Genomic DNA, 25765 nt, shown 5'->3' with positions numbered 1-25765 from the left:
GAACCCTGGTTCAAGCCCCCAGTCCCCACTTGCAGAGGGGAAGCTTCACAAGTAGTGAAGCAGGACTGCAGGTGTCTTTTTCTTTCTCCCTTCCTATCTCCCCCTCCCCTCTCAATTTCACTCAGTCCTATCAAAAAATAATTAATTTTAAAATTATCATTACTACAGAATACAAAGATTTTTAACTTTAAGGACTTTAGCTTTAAAGACTTTAAATTATTAAGAAATATCACTATCTTATTTACCCATGGTCTGTGGCTTTTACCACTCTCTGACTAATGTTTCATACAATTCCAATGTCCTGATTCTATGTTTTAGTCATGAATAAGTTAGAAAAAGAAAAGAAAGGAAAAACTCATGACTTAAAGAGGGTACAGAAATCTGTGTTATTGGGAGTCGGGTGGTAGCGCAGCTGGTTAAGCGCACATGGAGCAAAGCACAAGGAATGGCGCAAGGATCCTGGTTCTAGTGCCCGGCTCCCCACCTGCAGGGGAGCTGCTTCACAGGCGGTGAAGCAGGTCTGTAGGTGTCTCTCTTTCTCTCCCCATCTGTCTTCCTCTCCTCTCACCATTTCTCTCTGTCCTATCCAACAACGACAGCATCAATAATAACTACAACAATAAAACAAGGGCAACAAAAGGGAATAAATCAATATTTTTTAAAAAAGAAATCTGTATTATCACAGAAATAAAACTTAAAAATATACAGGCCAGGTAGTGGTGCGCCCAGCTGACTTCACACATTACAGTGCACAAGCACCCAGGTTCAAGCCCCCCAGTCCCCACTTAGGGGGGAAGCTACACTAATAGTAAAGCAGTGCAGCAGGTACCCCCCTCCTTCTTCCCTCACTACCCTCTCAACTTTCCTCTCTCCATCCAAAGTAAAAAAATAAAACCAAAAAATTTTTTTTCTAAGTTTAACTTTACACAAAAGTGCCTAAAAATGCACTTAATAATACTTTTAAATGGCTTTAAATAGATCTTTCATAATGAAAGCTATTTCAATAATGCCCACAGTTTACCAAGATATCCTGTTTTAATTACTTAACTATTACAATAGAGTTGGGAAAAATCATTAAAGACACTGAGTACAAAACATTATGCTGCTATTTACACAATTTTACACATTTATCAGATCATTCTAAAGAATCACTGAAATGAAATGAAAAATAAAATTGTGCCTGTTCATCAGTTAATAAAAATAAACATTACAATACCTGATACATAATAACTAATTATTTTCAGAGACAGAAAACTCAACTCCAACTTTTTCCTGTGTTGATATGAATAAATTTTTCGATCTTTATCCTCTAAGAGAGATAATGTTTTTCTTTAAATTAGCCGTGGAAACAAGTCTTAACAAAAGATGTTTTCTGATTCACTCCTGCAAAAGGACTAGTTCTCCATTCCTCCTTATTCTGCAGCTGATGCTGTCAATCAAGTGGATCCCTTTGGCTTAAGGTCCCTGTCACATTACAGCATTAAGTTAGGTAATTTCGGAAAACGGTAATTCTAGCTATCACTTGTAGTCCAGAAATTAACTAAGGGAGTCGGGCGGTAGCACAGCAGGTTAAGTTCTGGTGGCGCGAAATGCAAGGACCGGCAAAATGATCCTGGTTCCAGCTCCCAGCTCCCCACCTGCAGGGGAGTCGCTTCACAGGCAGTGAAGCAGGTCTGTATGTGTCTATCTTTCTCTTCCCCTCTGTCCTATCCAACAACGACATTAATAACAACAACAATAATAACTACAACAATACGAAAACAAGGGCAGCAAAAGGGAAAATTTAAAAAAAAAGAAATTAATGAAACCAGACACATACAAGTGAGATGTTTTCTCTTCCTTACAGATTCTCAAGTTGATGTCTTATTCTCAGCTAGAGAAAAAGCAACCAGCCAAGGCTCCAGTTAACCAACAATTTCCTAATGACAATGCTAGAAAAGCATGCCAACAAACTACTCATTTAGTCTGTTTTGAAATTCACAAAAGTAACACACAACAGAAAACCTGTAATAGCATTAAGGTTCCTTGATGAAGAGAAAAGGGGTAAACTAGCTTAAAAATAAATAAACGGGGCCAGGCAGTGGCACACCTGGTTAAACGCACACATTACAATGTACAAGGACCCAGGTTCAAGCTCCTGGTCCCCACTTGCAGTGGGAAAGCTTCATGAGTGGTGAAAAGGACTGCAGGTGTTTCTCTCCCTCTCTACCTCACCCTCCCCTCTCAACTTCTCTCTGTCTCTACCCAATAATAAATAATTTCAAAAAAAAATGATTCATTAAAAAATAAATATTAACAAAAACACTGGGAGAAGGTGCACCCACTAGAGTGCTAATACCCCCATCCCAACCTGCAAGGAAGAAGCTTCACAGCAGTGGAGCAGTGCTGCAGGTGACTCTGTCTGTCTCTCACCCTTTATCATAAAAGAAAGAAGAGAAGAAATGAAAAGCTCGGCATTTGTAATCTACTTGGGGAGGCTTGAAGCCCCAGTAATAACGCGGACAGAAAAAAAAGAAAAAAAAAGTTAAATTAAGGTCTGAGATCACACACCTGGTAAAGTGCACAAGTTAACCAAATTCAAAACCCTGGATTCAAAACCCTGGCCCCTAGAGGGGAAGGGAGGGTGGGCTTCATGAGTGGCAGAGCTGTGTTTGCTGCAGGTCTCTCTGTTTCCCTCTCCACCAAAGAAAAGCTATGGGAGCTGTGCGTTAGTCATGCAGGCATTAAGCCCTAGTGACAACCCTGGTGATTATAAAAAATTTTAAGAATTACATGGTTTGATTCCTCAAAAGTGAATTTCCAAAATCCTATGTACATGCTTCTCTTCCAACAAACCACATTCCTATTTTTATCTATTCCTAGTGCCTAGCACAATGCCTAGTATGAGGAAAACCGTCTGATAAGTGAATTAGATCATTATACTCAAAACCGAGCTATTTTCAAACCTACTAGCATTTCATTCCCATTTCTTAAGATACCAGAGGAGGAAAATTTTGTCCACAAAGCTTACACATGGGGGGCCAGGTAGTGGCGCACCTGGCTAAGTGCATATGTTGCTATGTGCAAGAACCCAAGTTCAAGACCCTGATCCCCACATGCAGGGAGAAAGCTTCACAAGCAGTGAAACATTGCTGCAGGTGTCTGTGCCTTAATTGCTCTTTCCCGGCTCTCCCCCTCCCTACCTAACCCCTTCCCTCTCAATTACTCTGTCCTGTCACATTAAATAAAAGTTAAAAAAAAAAAACTTACGTATGACCAAGTGCATTTCACTTTTTAACAGTAAATACAGAAGCTTCTGCCCAAAGTAATAATAAAAACAGTAAGAGCAATAAAGGATTGTGTCTGTACCTGGGTTTTTGTTTTTTGTTGTGCAAGACTCAGTACCTTATGAAACCTTTTATGGAAACCTGCAACCATCCTGAGTATAAATTCAGAGCCTTGAGAGACTAACAAGAGCAAAACAACCTAACTCATCAATGATTGTACACATTTCTCTCTCTTTGTATAAATAAGCAAAATTCACATGCAAGTTTTAAAAAATTAACATTCACCCTTTGGGGACACTGCATTGAAAACAGCAACTCACACCCATTATCTCAAATCACTTGCACAGATTAATATCTCCAAAGAACAGATTGCTAACTTCTATTAATCTTGAGCACTTCGCTAAAAAAGTCGAACTCTGAAGTTTGCTGGGAAGGTGTTAAAAGTGTCTCCGTGTGGCCTTCTAAAATGAGGCTGCACAATTTTGCAATCCAAAATCTGAGGCAGTCTTGCTGTAACTTTTGCAACCTTTCTAGCTGCAATGTAGTGTATGCATTTTTTTTTTTTTTTTTTAACCAGAGCACTGTTCAGCTCTGGCTTATGGTAGTGTGGGGGATTGAACCTGGGACTTTGGAGGCATGAGAGGCAGCAATGTAAACTGTGGGACATCACTGGGAAATAGCATGTACACCTGGGAGGTGGGGAAGAAGCACGGAAGAAGATAAAGGGAAATCCACGTGTTTTCTCTTTCAAATGGGAAACGTCCCTTTTTTACTCTCTTTTGTAGTTCTAAGAATAGGAAGGGAAATGCAGAAAAGACGAAAGGAAAAAAAAAAACTCCAAAAGTTGGTAGGAGAGGATAAGATGAAAAACAGGAAGACGAAACAGGAACCCGGACTTGAGCCTCTTCCACAGCTGAACGCTCCGAGGATCTGGCGCAAGACCCAGGGCCAGAAACTGGGGCTCTGCAGACGCGCCCCGCCCCGCCCCTGCCTGGGGCTGCAGAGTGGCCCCCCCCGGGGACCGCAGCACCCAGCCCCCCCCCACTGGGGCCGCAGCACCCCAGCCAATCTGCGGGGCCAGCCTGCTCCCCGGGAACTCGGGAGAGCGCGCGCAACCCTGCCGCACCCCCGGGGGCTCCAGAGTGTCCCGGGCAGCCGCGCGACCACCGCGACTCAAGAGCGCTGCCCCTGCAGACGCGGCCGGGCAGAGCCCTCCCGCAGCCCCCGCCCTGACCCGATCCCCACACGCCCTTACTCTGCGAACCGTCGTCAACGCGGTCGAACTCCCAGTCGGGGGACAGCGTCTCCACCGCCATCACCCCGTTGGCGCCCCACAGTCACAGAAGTGAACAGACCAGGTGACTACAACTGCCTAAGCACAGGCGCTGGGACAACACGTGACTTCCGGTGTCGCCCCGTTCTCACACACACACCCCCGGGCCGCGGGGGACGCTGGGAAAGCGAGTTCTCTGCAGTGGAGCAAGGCAGCCTCCATGGTGCCTTGATGGTGGCGATGGTGCTTTATCCTGCTCCACCAACTCAACCCTCACCAACTTTTTATGCCACACTTATACCTTCAGTTTCTCTTAGCTATTTCTAGGACATTTAAAATGCCTAGGGATGAACTCTCTCAGTGTGGCCTAAAAGTAGGCAAAAGTGGTATGTCAAGCTTAACAGGAAAGGACTAAGCCCCTGTGTAGCTATCTTCCAAGTCCTTCCTCGTCACCTTTGGAACTCCTGCCACTAGCAGATTGTTCTTAAGAAGGGGAAAAAAGGGGCCGGGTGGTGGCGCACCTGGTTGAGCGCACATGTTACAGTGCGCAAGGACCTAGGTTTGAGCCCCCAGTCCCCACTTGTAGAGGGACAGCTTCACAAGTGGTGAAGCAGGGCTGCAGGTGTCTCTGTCTCTCTCCCCTCTCTGTCACCCCCTTCCCTCTCCATTTCTGGCTGTCTCTATCTAATAAATAAAGATTAAAAAAAAGAAGAAGGGGAAAAAAAGCAGAATGAGCCCACACATGTACAACATATAGCAAATGAGACAAAACCCTTTTAAGGAAGTAAAGGTCTCCTCAACAAATGATAGAGGGAATATTAGACAACCACATGTAGAAAAGTGAAACTAGACCACCCCACCTAACACCAAAATCAAATCAAAATGGATGAACGATGTGGATATTAGACCAGAAACTAAAAATTCATTTTATTTATGTTTTTATATTTATTTTCCCTTTTGTTGCCCTTGTAGTTTTATTGTTGTTGTAGTTATTGTTGTTGTTGTTAATGTCGTCGTTGGATAGGACAGAGAGAAATGGAGAAAGGAGGGGAGACAGAGGGGGTAGAGAAAGACACCGCCTGTGAAGCGACTCTCCTGCAGGTGGGGAGCCGGGGGCTTGAACCGGAATCCTTACACTGGTCCTTGCTCTTCGCCCCATGCGTGCTTAACACGCTGCACCACCGCCCGACTCCTGAAACTAAAAATTTATAGAAGAAAATGCTGGTGAAACTTTGCAGGGTCCTCATATCAAAGACATTTGGAGACTCAACCCCAAGGGACTGGGAAATGAAACAAGAGTAAGTAAATGGGGCTACATGAAACTAAAAGCTTCTACATATTGAAAGCAAACCACATAAGGATAACCAAGCAACCTAGTAAGTGGGAAAAGATATTTGCATATCACACACCAGACACTAATATCAAACATCCACAGTGCCGACACTGATTCCCAGCAATAACTCTGGAGGCAAAAAATAAAAGTGAATTTTCAGGCTGGGAAGTGGCGCACCTGGTTGCACAAAGACACTGGGTTTGAGCCCCTCACTTCTCCACCTGAAGGGGGGAGGGACACTTCACAAGCACTGGAGCAGGCCTGCAGGTGTCTGTCTGTCTATCTGTCTCTCTCTCTCCCTATCTCCCCTACCCCTCTCAATTTCTGTCTGTCCTACCAAATAAAATAGAAAGACTGAAAAAAGGCCTCTGGGAGCAGTGGATTTGTTGTGCTGGTATTGAGCCACAGCAGTAATACTGAGGGCACTAAAAAGATAAAAATTGTAAATTTTCAAGCTGTAGTGCATTTACGTAATCTTTAAAAAGAGCATATTAAGGCTTCTGGAGGGAGTCAGGCTGTGGCGCCGCGGGTTAAGGGCACGTGGCGCAAAGAGTCAGGACCTGCGTAAGGATCCCAGTTCGAGCCCCCGGCTCTCCACCTGCAGGGGAGTCACTTCACAGGCGGTGAAGCAGGTCTGCAGGTGTCTATCTTTCTCTACCCCCCCCCCCTGTCTTCCTTTCCTCTCTCCAGTTCTCTCTGTCCTAGCTAACAATGACGACATCAATAATAACAACAATAATAATAACTACAATAAAACAAGGGCAACAAAAGGGAATAAATAAAAAAATTAAGGCCTCTGTAGTCTTTATTTGTGTGTTATTTATTTATCTGTTTTTGTTTCCAGGGTTATCACTGGGGCTTGGGATGCCGGAACTATGATTCCACTGCTCCTGGAGGCCATCTTTTTCCCATTTTTATTGCCCTTGTTATTATTGTTATTGCAGTTGTTGTTGGACAGAACAGAGAGAAATAGAGAGAGGAGGGGAAGACAGAGAGGGGGAGAGAAAAATAAACACCTGCAGACCTGCTTCACCGCCCATGAAGCGACCCCCCTGCAGGTGGGGAGCCAAGGGCTCAAATCAGGATCCTTGCACTGATCCTTGCATTGATAAGTGCCATGTGCACTTAACCTGGGCGCCACCTCCTGGCCCCCAAGGCCTCTGTAATCTTAAGAAAGATTAACGATAACTCACTTAAAACAGGAAAAGATTCCCTGAAAAGCATTTTTTGAATCCAGTAAATCCGTAATTTTTTGTAGTTAAGTGCTCATTGGATACCAGGCACTGTGCTCGAGACAAAAATCATTAACACACGTGTGTACACACACACACAGCCTGCCTCCATGGTATCTATTAAGAGAATATTTTAGAAAGAAAGATAAAAAACTTGAAAGTAGCAGAAACATTAGTGCCTAAGGCTGATCACTTCTCCCCCTTCATGCCTTCATTTACTGTGATCACCAGTTCAATTTTACTGCATTCTTCCCATTTGCATTAATCTTCCAACAGTTTATGATGATAAATTGGAATAAAATACATCTTTAAATTGTAGTTACAGATCAGAGCAATTTGGATCAGCAAAGTCACTAATTTATTAATATAAATTTATTCAAGTTAATGAGCCTACAAGAGACAGTGTCATACAATCATTTCAGAGTTTACCTGTCTTGATTTCATGTATCTTTAAACCAAATGGAACATTCTAGAGTTTCACTAGTTAGATACTGCTTGTAAAGCACATTCCAAGTAAGGTGACAGACACTACCTGGAAGTTGCTTGCTCCAATAAAGGCCTTACCTTCTGTAGCTCTGGCCTATGGAAGACTATCGTTTTAAGAAATGAACTACCCTGTATTCACAGTACTTTCTGAAAGAAAACTTGGAAATAGAGAAACATTTGTGTGGACAAGATTATGTTATTTTGAGAGCATGGAAGAACAGATTAGCTGTTCACAGAAAATGACTGCTTGCCAACATCTAGGAATCCTTTAAAAAGAGAAAAAGAGAGCAAGATCAGAGCTTCACACTGGTGTATATGGTTGCTGGAATCGAACCTGGGACTTCAGGTTTGCAAAGCATGTGCTCACTTCCCTAGCTGACATGCCAACATTTTATGCATATCATAAATCTAAGTTCTCTATATACTTGTTTATTTCATTTTTTAAAAAAAGTATTTATTTCTCTTTAATGGAGGATTAGTGAGGGAGAGACCAAGCAGAGCACTTCTCACTTCTGGTTAGGTGGTGCTGGGGATTGAACCTGTGACCTTTGGGGCCTTGGGTCATCAAGATTGGTGTATAATAACCTGTGTACTATTTCTCTGGCCCCTAATGCCTTTAATTTTAAATATATGTTTAAAGTATTCTTCTTACCGTAGAAAGTCTGGGGACTGGGGGTGGGGGGTGGGGCACCTCATTGAGTGTACGCATTACCATGCACAAAGACTCAGATTCAAGCCCATTTCCCACTTGTAGGGGGGATGCTTCATGAACAGTGAGCAGGTCTACAGATGTTTATCTTTCTCTCTCCCTCTCTGTTCTCCCGCCTCAATTTCTCTCTTAATTATCAAATAAAATATAAAGGGGAAAACAAGAAAAGGAAAAATGGCATCCAGGATTGGTGGATTCTGTAGTACTGGCTCCAAACCCCAGCAATAATCCTGGTAGAAAAAATTTTTAAATTTTTTTAATTATATTTATTTATTGGACAGAGACAGCCAGAAATCAAGAGGGTGATAGAGAGGGAGAGAGAATGAGAGACACCTGCAGCACTACTTCACCACTTGCAAAGCTTTTCTCCTGCTGGTGGGGATCGAGGGGCTTGAACCTGGGTCCTTGCACATGTGCGCTCAACCAGGTGCGCCACCACCCAGCCCCCCTGGTAGAAATTCTTATAAATCTGTGGTAATAACTCACTAATGATATTCCATTTAGAAATTTGTCAGGGTCATGGGTCTACCTGTCAAAAAGATGATTAGTACATTATTTGATGCATTTCTTTTTTAAAAATATTTATTTATTCCCTTTTGTTGCCCTTGTTTTATTGTTGTAGTTATTATTGTTATTGATGTTGTCATTGTTGGATAGGACAGAGAGAAATGGAGAGAGGAGGGAAGACAGGGGGAGAGAAAGACACCTGCAGACCTGCTTCACTACCTGTGAAGCGACTCCCCTGCAGGTGGGTTGCGGGGGGCTCGAATCGGGGTCCTTACGCTGGTCCATGTGCTTTGCGCCACCTGCGCTTAACCCGCTGCGCTACTGCTTCACTCCCTTTTATGCATTTCTGTAGAGAATTATCTCACCTGGTCAATCACTATAAACAGTTATGTACCTTTTTTTTTTTCCAGTGCACTGTTCAGCTCTGGTTTATGGTGGTGCTAGCGATTGAACCTGGGGCCTTCATTGCCTCAGGCATGACAATCTTTTTTGCATAACCATTATGCTGTCTCCCAACCTTACACACACACCCTCTCCCTCTCCCTCTCCCTCTCCCTCTCCCTCTCTCTCTCTCTCTCTCTCTCTATATATATATATATATATATGTATATATATATGTATATATGTATATATACGTATATATGTAATATAAACACTATAAATCTCTTTGCATGGTCTATATTGTTCTCTGAGTAAAGCCTCTCAAGTCCTTTCTGATCAGCTCATATCCCATTTTAAATCCCTTAGGAGAATCCCATTTTTCTTGGTCGGTACCCTCATGCTTCACAGAATGCTTCTTCTAGTCTGCTCTTTGATTATTATCTAAAAGTTCTACCTTGCCCTCTCCCTAACTTACACTCACTCTCTTCTGTTGGGACACCAAACAGTTTTCAGATTCTCACACAGTTCCTCCAGCTCCCAGCCTCTTGAATTTCTGCAGACCCATCTCTCAGTAAGAGTTTGCCTTAAAGACCTGGTCTCCCTTACCAACTATAGTGTTGTTAAAATTCAGATCTTATGTCTTCTGTGATATTCCCATACTGGGCAAGATAGATAATTCTTTTTTTTTTCCAAATAAAGAATTCAGTCTTTAATTATACAACTGAATAAAATCTAAAGCCTACAGAAAACACCTTCAGAGTGCACACAGAATACAAAAAAAATAAATAAATAAAAGGCTTAAGTGAAGACCTGGTTGGCTTGGTTATGCCACGACTTCAAAAAGAAGTATTGTAGGACTGAAAACTCACACGTAGCTCTGGCAAACATTGAAGGATTAATGAATGGCTTCTTCAGACTTTGAAACTGTGAGCAGACCATTGTCAAGAAGACACTAGGAGTTTTTTTCTGATTCACTGTTGACGTCAGTCATGCCAATGTATAAGTGGAGCTTTTAGCATATTTTCAGTGAGGTGTATATTTCCCCATATCAGTGAGACTTGTCTAGTAAAAAGTGGAAAGCAGCTTCATAAACAGGTCTGAAGAGTTGCTGCAGCGTCAGAATCAAGCTCAGCAGCATTCTTAATGGTTGTGCCGCCCACGTGTGGGAGGAGGTCGACATCTTTATAGACACCATCTACTGCAGTCACTTGTTTCTCTATTTAGAATCTTACTAAAGACGCATGGATAAATGGGCTTTTCCTAAGACCTGCTCTCCTGCCCATGCATTGAGTTTCTCAGTTGGTTCTCTGAGTCATAAGATTTGAAGTTTGTATCTGTATGTCTTTCTGGTTGTGATTTACACAAAAATAATATTTGCTGGACTAGCTTCGCGGGTGGGAGACAGACGACCAGGGACTCATGGCTGAGTGGTACTCAGATCAGTCTTTATTCATGAGGAACACAGCACAATCTAAGCCAACTCGATAATTCTTTTTTAAAATTAATTTATTTATTCCCTTTTGTTGCCCTTGTTTTATTGTTGTTGTTATTATTGTTGTTGTTGATGTCGTCATTGTTGCACAGGACAGAGAGAAACAGAGAGAGGCGTGGAAGACAGAGAGGGGGAGAGAAAGATAGACACCTGCAGACCTGCTTCACTGCCTATGAAACGACTCTCCTGCAGGTGGGGAGCCGGGGGCTCGAACTGGGATCCTTAAGCTGGTCCTTGCGCTTTGCGCCACATGCGCTTAACCTGCTGTGCTCCCACCCGACTCCCCAAGATAGATAGTTCTTTTATCCCTCTAAGAAAAACCAGCCCGTGGGGCTGAAGAGATAGCATAGTCTTTATGCAAAAAGCTATCTTGCCTGAGACTTGAAAGTCCCAGGTTCAGTCCCCAGCACCACCATAAACCAGAGCTGAGAAGTGTTCTGGTCTCTATCTATGTGTATCTCTCACATCAAAGAATAAATAAATAAAATATTTTTTAAATTGGGTGGGTGATGGCACACTCGGTTGAGCATACACATTGTTATGCACAAGGACCCGGGTTCAAGCTCCTTTTCCTCACCTGCAAGGGAGATGCATCCCAATCAGTGAAGTAGGTCTGCAGGTATCTCCCTTTCTCTCTCCCTATGACCCTTTCCCCTCTCAGTTTCTCTTTCCCATCAAATAAAATAGAAAGAAAAGGGGTGTGTGGGTGTGTGTGTGTGTGTGTGTGTGCGTGCGCGCGCGCAGAAAATGGCTTCTGGGAGCAGTGCATTTGTAGTGCTAGCACCGAGCCCCAGCAACAACACTGGTGGCAATAAAATAAATACATAAATAAATAACCAGTCCACAGTTGGCTATTTATTTGGTCATCCAATTCAAGGCCTGCCTTTCCTAGCCTCAGGTACTGGTCATCAGATATGTAAATGAATATACCATTAACCTGTGATTAACAATGTGAGGTAGAAACCTGGAATAACTAGGAAATAGTAAAGGAGATATCAAGAGTGATGGTAAACATTATAGCAACATATATTTTACCTTTACTTTCTGCCAGGAGCATTGTAAATCCCTGACAACCAATCATTTTACTTTTGGACCATGACTAGACGCTAACAGCTGCTAAAAGCTGCCCCTCTGGGCCCCAACCTGGCTTCAACCACCACTGTCCACACGCCCCGTCACACGCGATTGGCCACTGGGACTGGGGGGTGTGGCTTTGGCTGCTAAAAGAGCACTGCCCGGGAGGAGGGGGTGAGGCCCTGGCCTCTGAGGAGGCGGGGCGGGGGCAGATCTCCGGACTTGCAAAGGACCGAAGCTGAGTAGCTAGCAAGGCATCTCCGGGACCACAGGCTGAAGGCCGCGCCCAGGTTCTGCTGTGAGGCCAGCATGCTGTGGCGCGGCAGCCAGGCGCTCCGGCGCTTCTCCACCGGCCGGGTGAGTCCAGTCCGAACCAAGGGTCCCAGCTGTCATTCAGGGCGGGTCTCCAGAACCCGAGGCTGAGGCGTAGGGGCTGGGGGGGTGGGGAGCGCGAGACTTAGATTTTTGCAAAAACCCAAGACAGCGTTTTTTGAAAATTGGGAGGTTGCACAGAGAGTGCTAGGAGGGTCTTGAATGGCACTTGTCAAAGAAACCATTGTCTTCTATTGGGGAGGAACTGAGGAAAAAAGGCCTTGAGCATCTGAGGGCTGACTTCTTCTTCTAGCGTTTGCCTGAGGGCTGACTGAACTGACGGTGTGTGCAGCTGCTTGGTGAAGGGAGACAGAGTGGACTTCCCACCACCACCACCCCCCCCCCCCCCCCGTTGTGAGATGCCTCCTTTCAGGGCAGAGCTAAGCAAGAAGCAAGGAACAGGGAGAGGTGTGAGCGCATTCGGATAAATGAAGACACTAGGAGCTGGTGGCTTGCAAGCTTTTTATTCCTGAGCTGCAGGCGGCACGGTTTCTAGGATTATTATCAAGCGCTGCAGCAGCAGCAGCCAGCCTGGAACATTATTAAACTGTAGCGCCAGAAGCCAACCCTGGCCAACCCCAGCCTGGGATTCTTGGAATTGCATCAGCTCCTCCAGCAAGGGAACGAGAACAGACACGTTGCAAGGGGCGCTGCCTTCAGCATTTCGGGGGACCTCAAGAGAAATGCCTCTGCATTTGGCAGATGCCAAATTGGCAGGCTGTTTAGGGAGGGGGGAAAATCCAGACCGTGTACATTTCTCCTTTATCGGAAGTTCACGTTTGTTGGGTTAGGAGAGAGACTGCCTTTTGGCTTCTCTTCTCTGCCAGAGTCACATGTGCATAGATGGCTAAGAAGTAGCCAGATAAAAAACACTTGGAAGCAGAGAGTAGTCCTAAGTAGCACTAATAACTGGCCTAAAGCTGCATACATGGAAACTTTTTAAAAATCCCCTTAGACAGTCCCAAGTATGGGAATTCACTTTACATGATGCAGTGAGTTCTAGCTACTTTAGGGCACATTCATCTTTTGGAAAATAGAAGGAGCAAAAAGACTGGCTTTTTTTTTTTTTTTTTCCTTTTCCCCTGGAGTTGTTGCAGTGTTCTCCTAAGCAACGCTCTGAACTCCTGTTGAATTCAGTTTCCCCCAGCCACGTGGCACATGAGATGGATGGCACAGAGCTTGCCTGTTTTGTTGGGTTACTTTGTCACTTCTTTTCACTGGACTGCCTCCCTTGCCCCTCCTTTTTTTTTTTTCTTTTTTTGAGAGCAGAAGAGTTTGCATAAAATAGATTACAGTCCAGGGTTTACAGAGGTTTTTCCTAACTAAAGGTTACCATCCCAGATGACAAGTGACAGAAATGCAGAAAATTGTCAGGTGTGATCAGCAGTCAGAATCTGAATCTGACAGTTCTCAGGAAGACAGTGGCATGTGGCTAACAGAAAGGAAGTTTCTTCCACAGCCCCAGGGAGTACACTAAATGACAAGTGAAGATTTTGAGATATTTCATTCCATAGAAAAATGAAGATCCAGTGGTCCAGGAGGTAACGCAGTGAATATAGTGTTGGACTCTCAAGCATGAGGTCCTGAGCTCAGTCCCCGGGAACACATGTACCAGAGTGATGTCTGGTTCTTTCTCTCTCTCCTCCTATCCCTCTCATTAATAAAAATTTTTAAAAAATGAAGATCAGGGGGTTGGACAGTAGTATAGCGGGTTAAGCGCACATGGCGCAAAGCACAAGGACTGGCATGAGGATCCCAGTTCAAGCCCCAGGATCTCCACCTGCAGAGGGGTCACTCCACAAGCGGTGAAGCAGGTCTACAGGTGTCTGTCTATCTTTCTCTCCCCCTCTCTGTCTTCCCCTCCTCTCTCCATTTCTCTCTGTCCTATTCAACAACAATGACAGCAATGACAACAACAATAATAACAACAACAACGATGATAAACAACAAGGGCAACAAAAGTGGAAAAAAAAATAGCCTCCAGGAGCAGAGGATTTGTAGTGCAGGCACCGAATCCCAGTGATAACCCTGGAGACAAAAAGAAGAAGAAGAAGAAGAAGAAGAAGAAGAGGAGGAGGAGGAGGAGGAGGAGGAGGAGGAGGAGGAGGAGGAGGGGGAGGAGGAAGAAGATCCATCCTCTAGACTGTGTTCTTTAAGAATCATGGGCAGCAATAACCCTGGAAGCAAAAAAAAAAAAAACCAAAAACCAAAAAACAAACCCAGGAGTGCTGAAATCACTTAGTATAGTAGTAGATACATATTTAACTTGATTAAAAAAACAAACTACACAATAGTTTTCCAAAGTGGTTGTCCTATTTTACATTACCACCAGCCACAGTTAATTTTAAATAATACCTTTTTTCTGCATGTGCTGAGATCATCATATGGCTTTCCTTTGTTCTTTTTTGATTTAGTGAATTGTATTCACTGATTTATAACTTTGCATTCTGAAGATACACTTCACTTAGTCATGATAAATCATCCTTCCTTTAAAAAAAAATTATAGGTTGGGAGTGGGGAAGATAGCATAATGGTTATGCAAACTCTCATGCCTGAGGCTCTGAGGTCACTGGTTCAATCCCCCATACCACTTATATACCATATAAAAATTGGTATATTTCGGAAGTCGGGTGGTAGCGCAACAGGTTAAGCTCACATGGCACGAAGCACAAGGACCGGTTTAAGGATCCCGGTTCGAGCCCCCAGCTCTCCACCTGCAGGGGGCAGTTGCTTCACAGGCAGTGAAGCAGGTCTGCAGGTGTCTATCTTTCTCTCCCTCTCTCTGTCTTCCCCTCCTCTCTCCATTTCTCTCTGTCTTATCTAACAACGAAGATATCAATAACAACAATAATAACTACAACAACAATAAAAAATAACAATGGGAAAATATATAAATAAAGGGAAAATATATAAAAGGGAAAATATATATCTTAAGTGACAGTATGATAGGATGTGGACAAGATATTTTTAAATATTTATTTATTTATTTATTGTCTCGAGGGTTATTGCTGGGGCTCGGTGCCTGCATCATGAGTCCACTGCTCCTGGAGGCTACTTTTTTCCTTTTGTTGCCCTTGTTGTTTTTATCATTGTTGTGGTTATTACTATTGTTGTTATTGATGTCATTGTTGTTGGATAGGACAGAGAGAAATCGAAGAGAAGGGGAAAAAAGACAGGGGGAGAGAAAGATAGACACTGCTTGTGAAGCAACTCCCTTGCAGGTGGAGACCCCGGGGCTTGAACTGGGATCCTTACACTGGTCCTTGTACTTTGTGCCATGTGCACCGCCAGACTCCCCCCCCCCCTTTTTTTTTAAATAAGCTGGGCTTGTGAATGCCTGATTTTTACCATTTCTGGGCTGCTTTTTCATTCAGATAGAGAGACACACACACAAAGTACTAGAGCTTGGGGGTCGGGCGGTAGCGCAGCGGGTTAAGCACACATGTCACGAAGCGCAAGGACCAGCATAAGGATCCCAGTTCGAGCCCCTGACTCCCCACTTACAGGGCAGTCGCTTCATAGGCGGTGAAGCAGGTCTGTAGGTGTCTATCTTTCTCTCCTCCTCTCTGTCTTCCCCTCCTCTTTCCATTTCTCTCTGTCCTATCTAATAATGACGGCAACAACAATAACTACAACAATAATAATAATAATAAAAGGGCAACAAAAGGGAAAATTAAAAAAAAAAAAAAGCACTACCCCAGTGCCGTGGCATTTCTCTATGGTCCTAGGGTTCAAGCCTGAGCTGAGTACCTGGCAAGGCACACACCCTCTCTGGAGAGTTACTCCTCCTTGGCCCCTTGTGGGTTTTTTTTTTTTTTTTTTTTTGCTGAGAAGAAGTAAAATAGTTGTGATAGTCATGTATTATCTGTGGGCAAACTGTACTGCTGTAACAGAGTTGGTCTGTTTGCTTACAAGTATCAGCTCAATTACATGGAAGGTGTGAACTCAAGCTCATGCCTTAAAAAGGATGTTATCCATGCCTTATTTATTTATTTATTTATTTATTCCCTTTTGTTGCCCTTGTTTTATTGTTGTAGTTATTATTGTTGTTATTGATGTTGTTGTTGTTGGATAGGACAGAGAGAAATGGAGAGAGGAGGGGAAGACAGAGATGGGGAGAGAAAGAGAGACACCTGCAGACCTGCTTCACCACCTGTGAAGCGAACCCTTGCAGGTGGGGAACTGGTGGCTCAAACCGGGATCCTAGAAAGCAAAGAGTCATGAACTCTACACCCAGATTCCTGTGTCCAGCCTGCTTCACTGATGGCTTTTCAGCATCTCAATAGTCGTGCCACCAAACTTGTTATCTTTGGCACTGCGGAAAGGCTCCACCTGAGGGAGATTTATAGAAAATAGAATGCTTAAAGACAGTACCTAAAAACTTGAACTCCACCTGGAGGGGAGTCACTTCACAAGCGGTGAAGCAGCTCTGCAGGTGTCTATCTTTCTCTCCCTCTCTCTGCTCTGTCTTCCCCTCCTCTCTCCAATTATCTCTTGTCCTATCCAACAACAATGACATCAATAACAACAACAATAATGACAACAACAACAATAATTAAAAAAACAAGGGCAACATAAAAGGGAAAATAAATAAAATAATTTTAAAAAGTTGAACTCCAATGCCCCCCTTTTTCTTTTTTCTTCTTTCTATTTTAATGAATAGAACAGAGAGAACTTAAGCAGGGGGGAGATAAAGAAGGGGTGAGAGAGATAGACCTGCAGACCTGCTTCACTGCTCATGAAGCTTCCCCCCTATAGGTGGGGAAGGTGGATTTGAATCCATTACTATCTTGCATATAGTAATGTGTGTGCTCAACTGGGTATGCCACTGCCTGGCCCCCTCACTTATTTTCTTTTCAAGTAGATAAAAGCTTTGGAGTCGGGGGTTGGGCGGTAGCGCAGCGGCACAGGTGGGGCAAAGCGCAAGGACAGGCATAGAGCCCCTCGGCTCCCCACCTGCAGGGGGAGTTGCTTCACAGGAGGTGAAGCAGGTCTGCAAGTGTCTCTCTTTCTCTCCCCCTCTCTATCTTCCCCTCCTCTCTTCATTTCTCTCTGTCCTACCCAACAACGAACGACATCAACAATAACAATAATAACCACAGCAAGGCTACAAACAAGGGCAACAAAATGGCCTCGAGGAGCAGTAGATTCATGGTGCAGGCACTGAACCCCAGCAATAACCCTGGAGGCAAAAAAAAAAAAAAAAAAACCTTATTGTGGGGTCTGGGAGGTGGCACAATTGTAAAGCTTTGGACTCTCAAGCATGAGGTCCCAAGTTCGATCCCTGGCAGCACATGTGCCAGAGTGATGTCTGCTTCTTTCTCTCTCCTCCTATCTTTCTCATAAATAAATAAAATATTTTTTAAAAACTTTGGAGTCAGACAGCTTTGGAGAAATCCCGCTTCTTCCTGCTCTGGCAGTATGACCATGGAGATATACTTGACGTTTCTAAGCCTTGGCTTCTCCACTCAGATAATAGTGCAAAATATGGGAAATAAAGTTGGATACTTGGATTAAATGAAATGAAATGGTGTATATGCCTTTTCCAAAACTTTTGGTCTCAAGTGTGTTTAGGGGTTAAGAATTAGTCACATTCAGTATAATGGTTGTGGAAAAGACTCTCATGCCTGAGACTCCAAGGTCCCAGGCTCAGTCCCCTGCCCCTCCATAAGCCAGAGCTGAGTGCTGCTCTGGTTTTGATCTCTATTATCTCATTAAAATAAAACTAAATTAAATTACATTTAAAAGACTTAGCCACATTATAGAAAGCACATGGGCAGTGTATTACATAAAATTCCCAGCAGGTTCCAGGATAGTATCTCTAGCCAAATACATTGATTCTTCTGTAACCAAACATATGGGTAGTCATATAGTTTTTATAAATATTACAGGTAAAGATTATATTTAGGATTGTGTCAATTCAGGTCAGAGTTAACCCGAAATACTTTGCTCCAAACTTATAAGAAACCTGTAAGAACTATAAAGAACATTCTCTTAGATCAATCTAAGATTTGAGTGCACTTGCCAAGGATTTTGAAATTCTAGACTATGTGAGAAAAATATAGAAAAGTGTCCAGTACACATTAAGACCTTTTAAAACAAAAATCACCAAAAAACACAAAGTACTGTCCAGTACTTTGTGTTAGATACTCCACCAGGCTTCTTGCATATTAGGTCATGTAAGCCAATCAGTTGTGTGAGGTTGGTATTATTATTTTCATTTTTTCAGGAGAAAAAAAAGCAAGTAGAAGTACTAATTTAAGGCTACTTAACTAATGATTGATGGCACTCAGTCATCTAACTCTGGACTCTTTGCTTTTAATTCCTCTGTGACACTAAATATTAGCTCCTAACTGCATCTGGAGCTCAGAGATTATTCCAATTTTCATCTCTGTACTATGGGGGCATAAAAGCATCATCATATTAAAATAGATCTCATATTTAATTCCTTTCGACTATAAAATGTAGAGTTATTTCTTTTTAACATCTGGTTTCATGCCATGGAAATGTTGACGTGGTTTACATGCAATCATGCAACTCCAGGGCTGGGAGATAGCTCAGCTGGTAGAACGCATGCCTTGTAGTGTGCAAGAAGGCCTTGAATTCAAGCTCTGGTACAACATGGGAACTAAGGATAGCACTGGGGGGAGCCCCATGGGTGGTGGGTGGAGAGATGCTGCAGTGTCTCTCCTCTATGTCTGTCTCTCTATTTCCCCACCCTACCCTTCTCCAAATGATGGAAAGAAAAAAATTGGGCCAGGGTGGCAACTCAGTGCCATCGTACATGTGAGACATTCTGAGTTCATTCTCCAATGCCACATTAATAAAAGTATATGTGTGTATGTTTGTATTGCAACCGCAATTATTATAATAACGGAGGGGACTAAAGGAAAAAAATGAAGAATGCTTAGGTGTGAGATTATTCTTACTGCTGTGTGTGATCGTTGTCAAACATGTTTACTTTGGTAGATTTCTGAGCCTTCTGTAGTCGTCATGTTATCTTGCCTGATTGAAACGGGGCTGTTTCTTACCCATGTGTCTGCACGCTAACATCCGCCATTACTGAATCATTTCATAGGTTGATTTCACAAACAAGCTGAAGTTGGCTCTTATTGGCCAGAGCCTCTTTGGACAGGAAGTCTACAGCCATCTCTGCAAACAGGGCCACAGGGTCGTGGGGGTGTTCACAGTTCCAGACAAGGATGGGAAAGCTGACCCACTAGGTGAGTGCACCTTGGGATGCCTGAGTCAAAGACTGCACTGTCCTTTCTCCTCTCCAGCTAGGGCCCAGCCCACACCTTCCAGCTGCATTTCACATATCTGCTTCTTTGCAAGAGGCCCCGATGCCCCAGATTATACACCTCCCCTCTGGCCTCTGCATGTTCACTCTGCCTCTGGAAGGCTTTCCCTGGGGTGGCTGCAGGGACAAGAGTTGACAAGGTGCTTGAGCACAGGCTTTGCATGCATGAGACCCTGTGTTTGGTTCCTGGAGCCATATGTGGAAAATAAATAAATAAATAAAAGAGGGGAGTCTGGCGGTAGCTCAGCGGGTTAAGTGCACGTGGTGCAAAGCGCAGGGACTGGAGTACGGGTCCCGGTTCAAGCCCCCGGCTCCCCACCTGCAGGGGCGTTGCTTCACAGGCGGTGAAGCAGGTCTGCAGGTGTCTGTCTTTCTCTCCCCCTCTGTCTTCCCTTCCCCTCTCCATTTCTCTCTGTCCTATCTAACAACAACGACAACAATAACAGCAACAATAAATACAACAACAATAAAAAGACAGTAAGGGCAACAAAAGGGAAAATAAGTTTAAAAATAATAAAAAAAAAAAAAAGGAAAAAGAAAGGAAGGGAAGATAAGAAGGGAAAACTTGAAGAGACTGGTTAAACCTATTTGCATATCGTATACAAGCTTCCCAACCTTTCCTTCTCTGTGGACCCCAAGACAAGAGCCCAAGCCCCTGTTTTTATTAGAAATCTAATTCTTGAGCTAGCAAAATAGCTCACGTAGATAGAGTGCCTGCTCAGCCATGCGTGTGAGCCAGATTCAAGCCTTGCCCCTACTGTACTAAAGAAAGTTTGTCACTATGGGGTCGGTGTCCCTCTCTCTCTCTCTCTCTCCCTCTCTCCCTCTCTCCCACTCCCTCTCCCTCTCCCTCTCTCTGAAAAAAAAGTCAGCAGTGAAAGCCCAGAAATGGAAAAATAAAATAAAATAAGTAAAATGGAAAAACAAAGAAAACCCCAAACCAGAACTTTGGTAGTGGCATATCCAGTAAAATGCACATGTCATTATGTGTTTGAACTGGAATTAAAGCCCCTGGTCCCCACTTGTAGGGGGAGGCAGTGCTGTAGGTGTCTAGCTGTCTTCCTCACTATCTTCTCCTTCCTTCTTAATTTCTCTTTGTCCTTCAGACAGAAAGATAAGAAGGAAAAAGCAAACCCTCCAGGAGCAGTGGATTCTTTATACAGACACCAATCCTCAGCAATAACCCTGGTGGCAAAGCAAACAAAAGAACAAACAAAAACAGAACCTTCCTCCTGGTGATCATCAGGTTCATCAGAGGAATCTCCAGGCAGCTGGTTTTTCCTGCATTGCACTGGGACTTTCCAAAGGTGCTAAAGAGCGTCTGGAATAATATCTGATCCAGAAATGCCAATAGGAGTAAAGAGAAGGTCATACCCCATTACAAATGCTTTTCATATGATTTTTCTTTATGAAGAAAATGAGCTCAGACAGTCTGGAGGGTCAGTCTCTTTCCCCAGAGGTAGGATAGAATCCTTCCTTTGGGAAAGGACAACATGTTTTTCAAGACAGAGCCTTAGCTCTGTTGCATTTGGCAAGCACTTACCGAGAGTGTGTCCTCTCCATTTTTTTTTACCTTTCTCCTATTTGCTTATCTAAATACTGAAGGAGGAACTAAAAATGCTTAGCTTGGCTAAGCAGCTTTCTCACTTTATTTTTTGGGATTCTGCCTATTTTCCAGGAATAATGAGTTCTCTACAGTTTGTCCTGTGATGAAAGGGAACACCCCCCCCCCAACACACACGCACACACTCCAGGAAACAGAAGTGGGAATGAATCTGAGATTTCCTGTCTGTGCTGGAAGCTGAGTGTGGCCAATGATTGACTGGTGCTTGGTTCCAATCTAAGAAACCAATGAGCAAATGATCTTCAAATGACTGTTTTAGAAAGGCATTTTTTTTTCCCTTTTCTTTTTCTTTTTTGCCACCAGACTTATCACTGGGGCTCAGTGCCTACATGATCAATCCATCACTCCTGGTGGCCTTTTTTTTTTTTTTCCTCCCCTTCTTCTTTTTTGGATAGAGCCAGAGAGAAGTTGAGAAGGAAGGAGAAGGTAGAGAAGAAGAGAGAGAGAGAGAGGCATACCTGTAGCACTGCTTCATTGCTCATAAAGCTTCCTTCCTACAGGTGGGGACTAGAGCTTGAACCTGGTGGACCTTTGAGCATGGTAATGCATGCATTTTACCAAGTACACTACTGTTCAACCCCTTAAAGTTATTATCTTTTGTCTATATAAGAACAGACTTCAGGGAGCCGGGCAATAGCACAGCGGGTTAAGCACATATGGCATGAGGCGCAAGGACCAGTGTAAGGATCCCAGTTTGAGCCGCTGGCTCCCCTCCTGCAGGAGAGTCGCTTCACAGGCAGTGAAGCAGGTCTGCAGGAGTCTTTCTCTCCCCCTCTCTCATCTTCCCCTCCTCTCTCCATTTCTCTCTGTCCTATCCAACAATGACTACATCAATAACAACAATAATAACTACAACAAGAACAGACTTCAATTAAAATCTTCAAACATTATCTTACCACTAACTTTTGAGTTCAAGTATAGCATACCCTATTTCTATAGATTAGGAAAAGTTGTAGCCAGTCAAGTTCTGGTCACCATCTAGACTATTCTTCACTATGTTGTATTTTTAAATTTTTCATGAATTTGTAACATCACAACAAAGATCATCTTTTTTTTTTTCTGCTCAGCTTTAGCTGCCGAGAAAGATGGGACCCCCGTGTTCAAGTTCCCCAGATGGAGAGTCAAGGGCAAGACCATAAAGGAGGTGGCAGAGGCCTACAGATCAGTGGGTGCAGAGCTGAATGTTCTCCCCTTCTGCACACAGTTCATCCCCATGGATGTCATTGACAGCCCAAAGCACGGCTCCATCATTTATCACCCGTCCCTCCTCCCCCGGCACAGGGGAGCCTCTGCTATCAACTGGTGAGATAGTGTTTCATGCCAGAGAAGAGAAGCTTGAGAAGTTTTGAGATCCTGATTGATTGATACCATTGCATGAACCCTCCTGGAGTCTAAACAGACCGTGCAAGCTAAAACAGTGTTTTCCAAGAACAGATTTTGGAGTACTGGCTCTATGTCCTATAAACATTGAGCAGGGTGGGGGTATAGCATAATGGTTATGCAAAAAGACTTTCATGCTTGAGGCTCTCAAGTCCCAGGTTCAATCCCACATCACCATAAGCCAGAACTGAACAGTGCTTTGGTAAAAAAAAAAAAAAAAAAAAAAGCAAATGATCATTCTATGGCCAGACAAGTTTGGTTTATTCTGAATTTTTTAACCTTTATTTTATTATTTTTTAATATTTTATTTATTTGATAGCAGCAAAGAAAGAAATTGAGAGGAAAGAGGAGGGACAGAGGGCAAGAGACAGAGAGACAATTGCAGCCCTGCTTCATCGAGCTGGAAGCTTCCCTCCTGCTGATGAGGACTGGGGGTTTGACCCAGGGCCTTGTGGATTCAACCAGGTGCACCCCCACCTGGGTCCCCTTTATTTTATTTTAAATTAATTAATTTTTTTATTATGAGAGAGACAGAGTGCAACAGAGTGAGAGAGGGAGATAGGAAGGGAGAGAGAAGAGAGACACTGGCAGCCCTGCTTCACTGCTCATGAAGCTTTCCCTCTGTAGGTAGGGACTGGAGGCTTGAACTCAGGTCCTTGTGCATGATAACTTGTGTGCTTTACTGGTTGCGCCTTTTAAAAAATATTTATTTATTCCCTTTTGTTGCCCTTGTTGTTTTATTGTTGTGGTTATTATTGTTGTTGATGATGTCATCGTTGTTGGATAGGACAGAGAGAAATAGAAGGAGGAGGGGGAGAGAAAGACACTGGCAGACCTGCTTCACCGCTTGTGAAGCAACCCCCCTGGCAGGTGGGGAGCCGGGGCTCAAACGGGGATCCTTAATCGGGGCGCTTGCACTTTGTGCCGTGTGTGTTTAACCCACTGCGCTACCGCCTGACTCCCTGGTTGCACTTTTTTTTTAAAGCTTGCTTTATTATTTTAAATTTTTATTTTATTTTTTTAATTTTCTTTAAATTTTATTTTAAATCTTTCAGGAGTTGGGTAAGCGCTTGTGGCACAAAGTGCAAGGACCGGCATAAGGATCCTGGTTCGAGCCCCGGCTCCCTACCTGCGGGGGAGTCACTTCACAGGAAGTGAAGTAGATCTGCAGGTGTCTCTGTCTTCCCCTCCTCTCTTCATTTCTCTCTGTCCTGTCCAACAACAACGGCATCAATAACAACAGTAATGACTACAACAATAAAACGAGGGCAACAAAAGGGAATAAAAACTGAAAAAATAATAATTTTTTTAAAAATAAAATCAACTACATTTCAGGAAATGTTGAATTGTCTGAGACTGTCTTTTTTGTTGCTTGTCTTGCCCTGCTAAGCTTCTTGAGGATGGGGCTATGGGCAGACATTTTTACTGCTGCATTTCCTGCCGTCCAGAATGGTGCCTGGTGTATGTAGGTGCCAGATACCAAAAAGACGCATTCCCATTTTCTCTCCTTGGCCAGTACACCTTCCAATTCCTCTCAGTATTGGGGGCATGCAACCTATGCTGAGTACATGAACAGCTCATGGGAATAGTCCCATCGAGGACCAGGGCGTTTGCGTTCTGGGTTAAGCGCACATAGTACAAAGCATAAGGACTGGCTCAAGGTTTCTGGTTCGAGCCCCCGGCTCCCCATCTGCAGGGGGGTTGCTTCACAAGCAGTGAAGCAGGTCTACAGGTGTCTATCTCTCTTCCTTTCTATCTTCCCCTCCCCTCTCAGTTTCTCTCTGTCCTATTCCCCCCCCCCCAGAAAAAAAAAAATCGAAGGAATGGCCACAGGGGCAGTGGATTGGTAGTACAGGCACCAACCCTCAGTGATAACACTGGAGGCAAAAAAAAAGAAAAAAAAAGAAATAGTCCTATCAATAGCTGCAAGTAAATATTCATTTGTCTTCGTTTCACATTGCTTGTTCCCACATGCAGAATCATTAGGCCAAGGCTCTGGATAACATCAGATCAACTTTCCTTCCTCCCTTCCTTCCTTCCTTCCTTCCTTCCTTCCTTCCTTCCTTCCTTTCTGTGATTTAATAATGATTGACAAGATTGTGGGATAAGAGGGGTACAATTCCATTCAGTTCCCATCACCAGAGTTCTGTGTCCTATTCCCTCCATTGAAAGCTTCCCTATTCTCTATCCCTCTGGGAGTATGGACCAAAAATCTTTATGGGATGCAGAAGGTAGGAAGTCTGGCTTTTGTAAGTGCTTCTCTGCTGGACATGGGCATTGACAGGTTGATCATACCCCCATTTTTCTCCATTTTTCTAAATATTGACTGGTTGAGGTCTTTTAAAAAATATATTTTTTATTTATTAATGGGAGAGGAAGAATGAGAAAAATAACAGGGTGGTAGATAGCATGATCGTTATGCAGAGACTCTCATGCCTGAGGCTCCATTGTTCCAGTTTCAATCCCCTGCACCACCATAAGCCTGAGCTAAGCAGTGCTCTGGTAAAAATTAATTAATTAAATAAACAAATAAAATTTTTTAAAAATTTATTTTCCCTTTTGTTGCCCTTGTTTTTTTATTGTTATAGTTATTATTGTTGTTATTGATGTCGTTGTTAGAGAGGACAGAGAGAAATGGAGAGAGGAGAGGAAGACAGAGAGGGGGAGAGAAAGATAGACACCTGCAGACCTGCTTCACTGCTTGTGAAGTGACTCCCATGCAGGTGGGGACCTGGGGGCTCCAACCAGGATCCTTACGCCGGTCCTTGTGCTTTATGCCTCATGCGCTTAACCCGCTTCACTACCGCTAGACACCCATAAAATATTTTTTAAAAGAAAGACAACCAGGTTGATTTGAGTTTTTGCTCTATCAGTTGCCTGGAGAAGTAAAAATGAATATGAACATGATTGACGGAGCACTTCATACTTCAAATCTCCTGCTCTCTGATTGATATGACTCTATCTGCATATGCCCATGTATACAGTTTTTTGTTTGTGTGATGGGCTCCTTCCTGTAAGGCTAGTATTTCCTCTTAAGCCAAGCTTCAAGGAGCACAAATGTAAATAATTGAAGGAATCAATCATCTTTTACCACTGTTAACATAGACCAACTAGAGCTCATTCAACCCCTGATATTTCTCCTGCATTATAACACCTAAGTCAAGAATTAGTTTCTCTCTTTTAATTTTTTTTTTTTTAGATAGGACAGAGAGAAATGGAGAGAGGAGGGGAAGACAGAGAGGGGGAGAGAAAGACAGACACCTGCAGACCTGCTTCATTGCCTGTGAAGGGACTCCACTGCAGGTGGGGAGCTGGGGGCTTGAACAGGGATCCTTA

General features: G+C 43.5%; 2 protein-coding genes across 4 annotated transcripts in view; one reads left to right on the top strand and one right to left on the bottom strand.

Moving 5' to 3' along the window:
• Window positions 1-4653, bottom strand: part of WASHC4 (WASH complex subunit 4) — a 59894-nt gene extending 55241 nt beyond the window's left edge. Inside the window, exon 1 of the mRNA XM_007533031.3 lies at window positions 4522-4653. Within this exon, the coding sequence (XP_007533093.1) occupies window positions 4522-4582 (61 nt within the window). The 5' untranslated portion in view covers window positions 4583-4653. The remainder of the gene's footprint in view (window positions 1-4521) is intronic.
• A 7274-nt stretch (window positions 4654-11927) lies between these two features.
• The window catches only part of ALDH1L2 (aldehyde dehydrogenase 1 family member L2), a 72103-nt gene continuing 58265 nt past the window's right edge, over window positions 11928-25765 (top strand). For 2 of the 3 annotated variants that reach the window (XM_060194319.1, XM_007533032.3), the window contains exons 1-3: window positions 11928-12110; window positions 19204-19348; window positions 22117-22351. In XM_060194319.1, coding sequence (XP_060050302.1) covers window positions 12063-12110; window positions 19204-19348; window positions 22117-22351 — 428 coding nt within the window. In that variant the 5' untranslated portion in view covers window positions 11928-12062. Of the gene's footprint in view, window positions 12111-19203; window positions 19349-22116; window positions 22352-25765 lie in introns of those variants that run through there. The other variant, XM_060194320.1, reaches the window with a different exon arrangement.

The sequence above is a fragment of the Erinaceus europaeus genome, chromosome 7 (assembly GCF_950295315.1).
Source record: "Erinaceus europaeus chromosome 7, mEriEur2.1, whole genome shotgun sequence".
Lineage (NCBI taxonomy): Eukaryota > Metazoa > Chordata > Mammalia > Eulipotyphla > Erinaceidae > Erinaceus > Erinaceus europaeus.
This window is presented reverse-complemented; position numbering and strand designations above follow the sequence as displayed.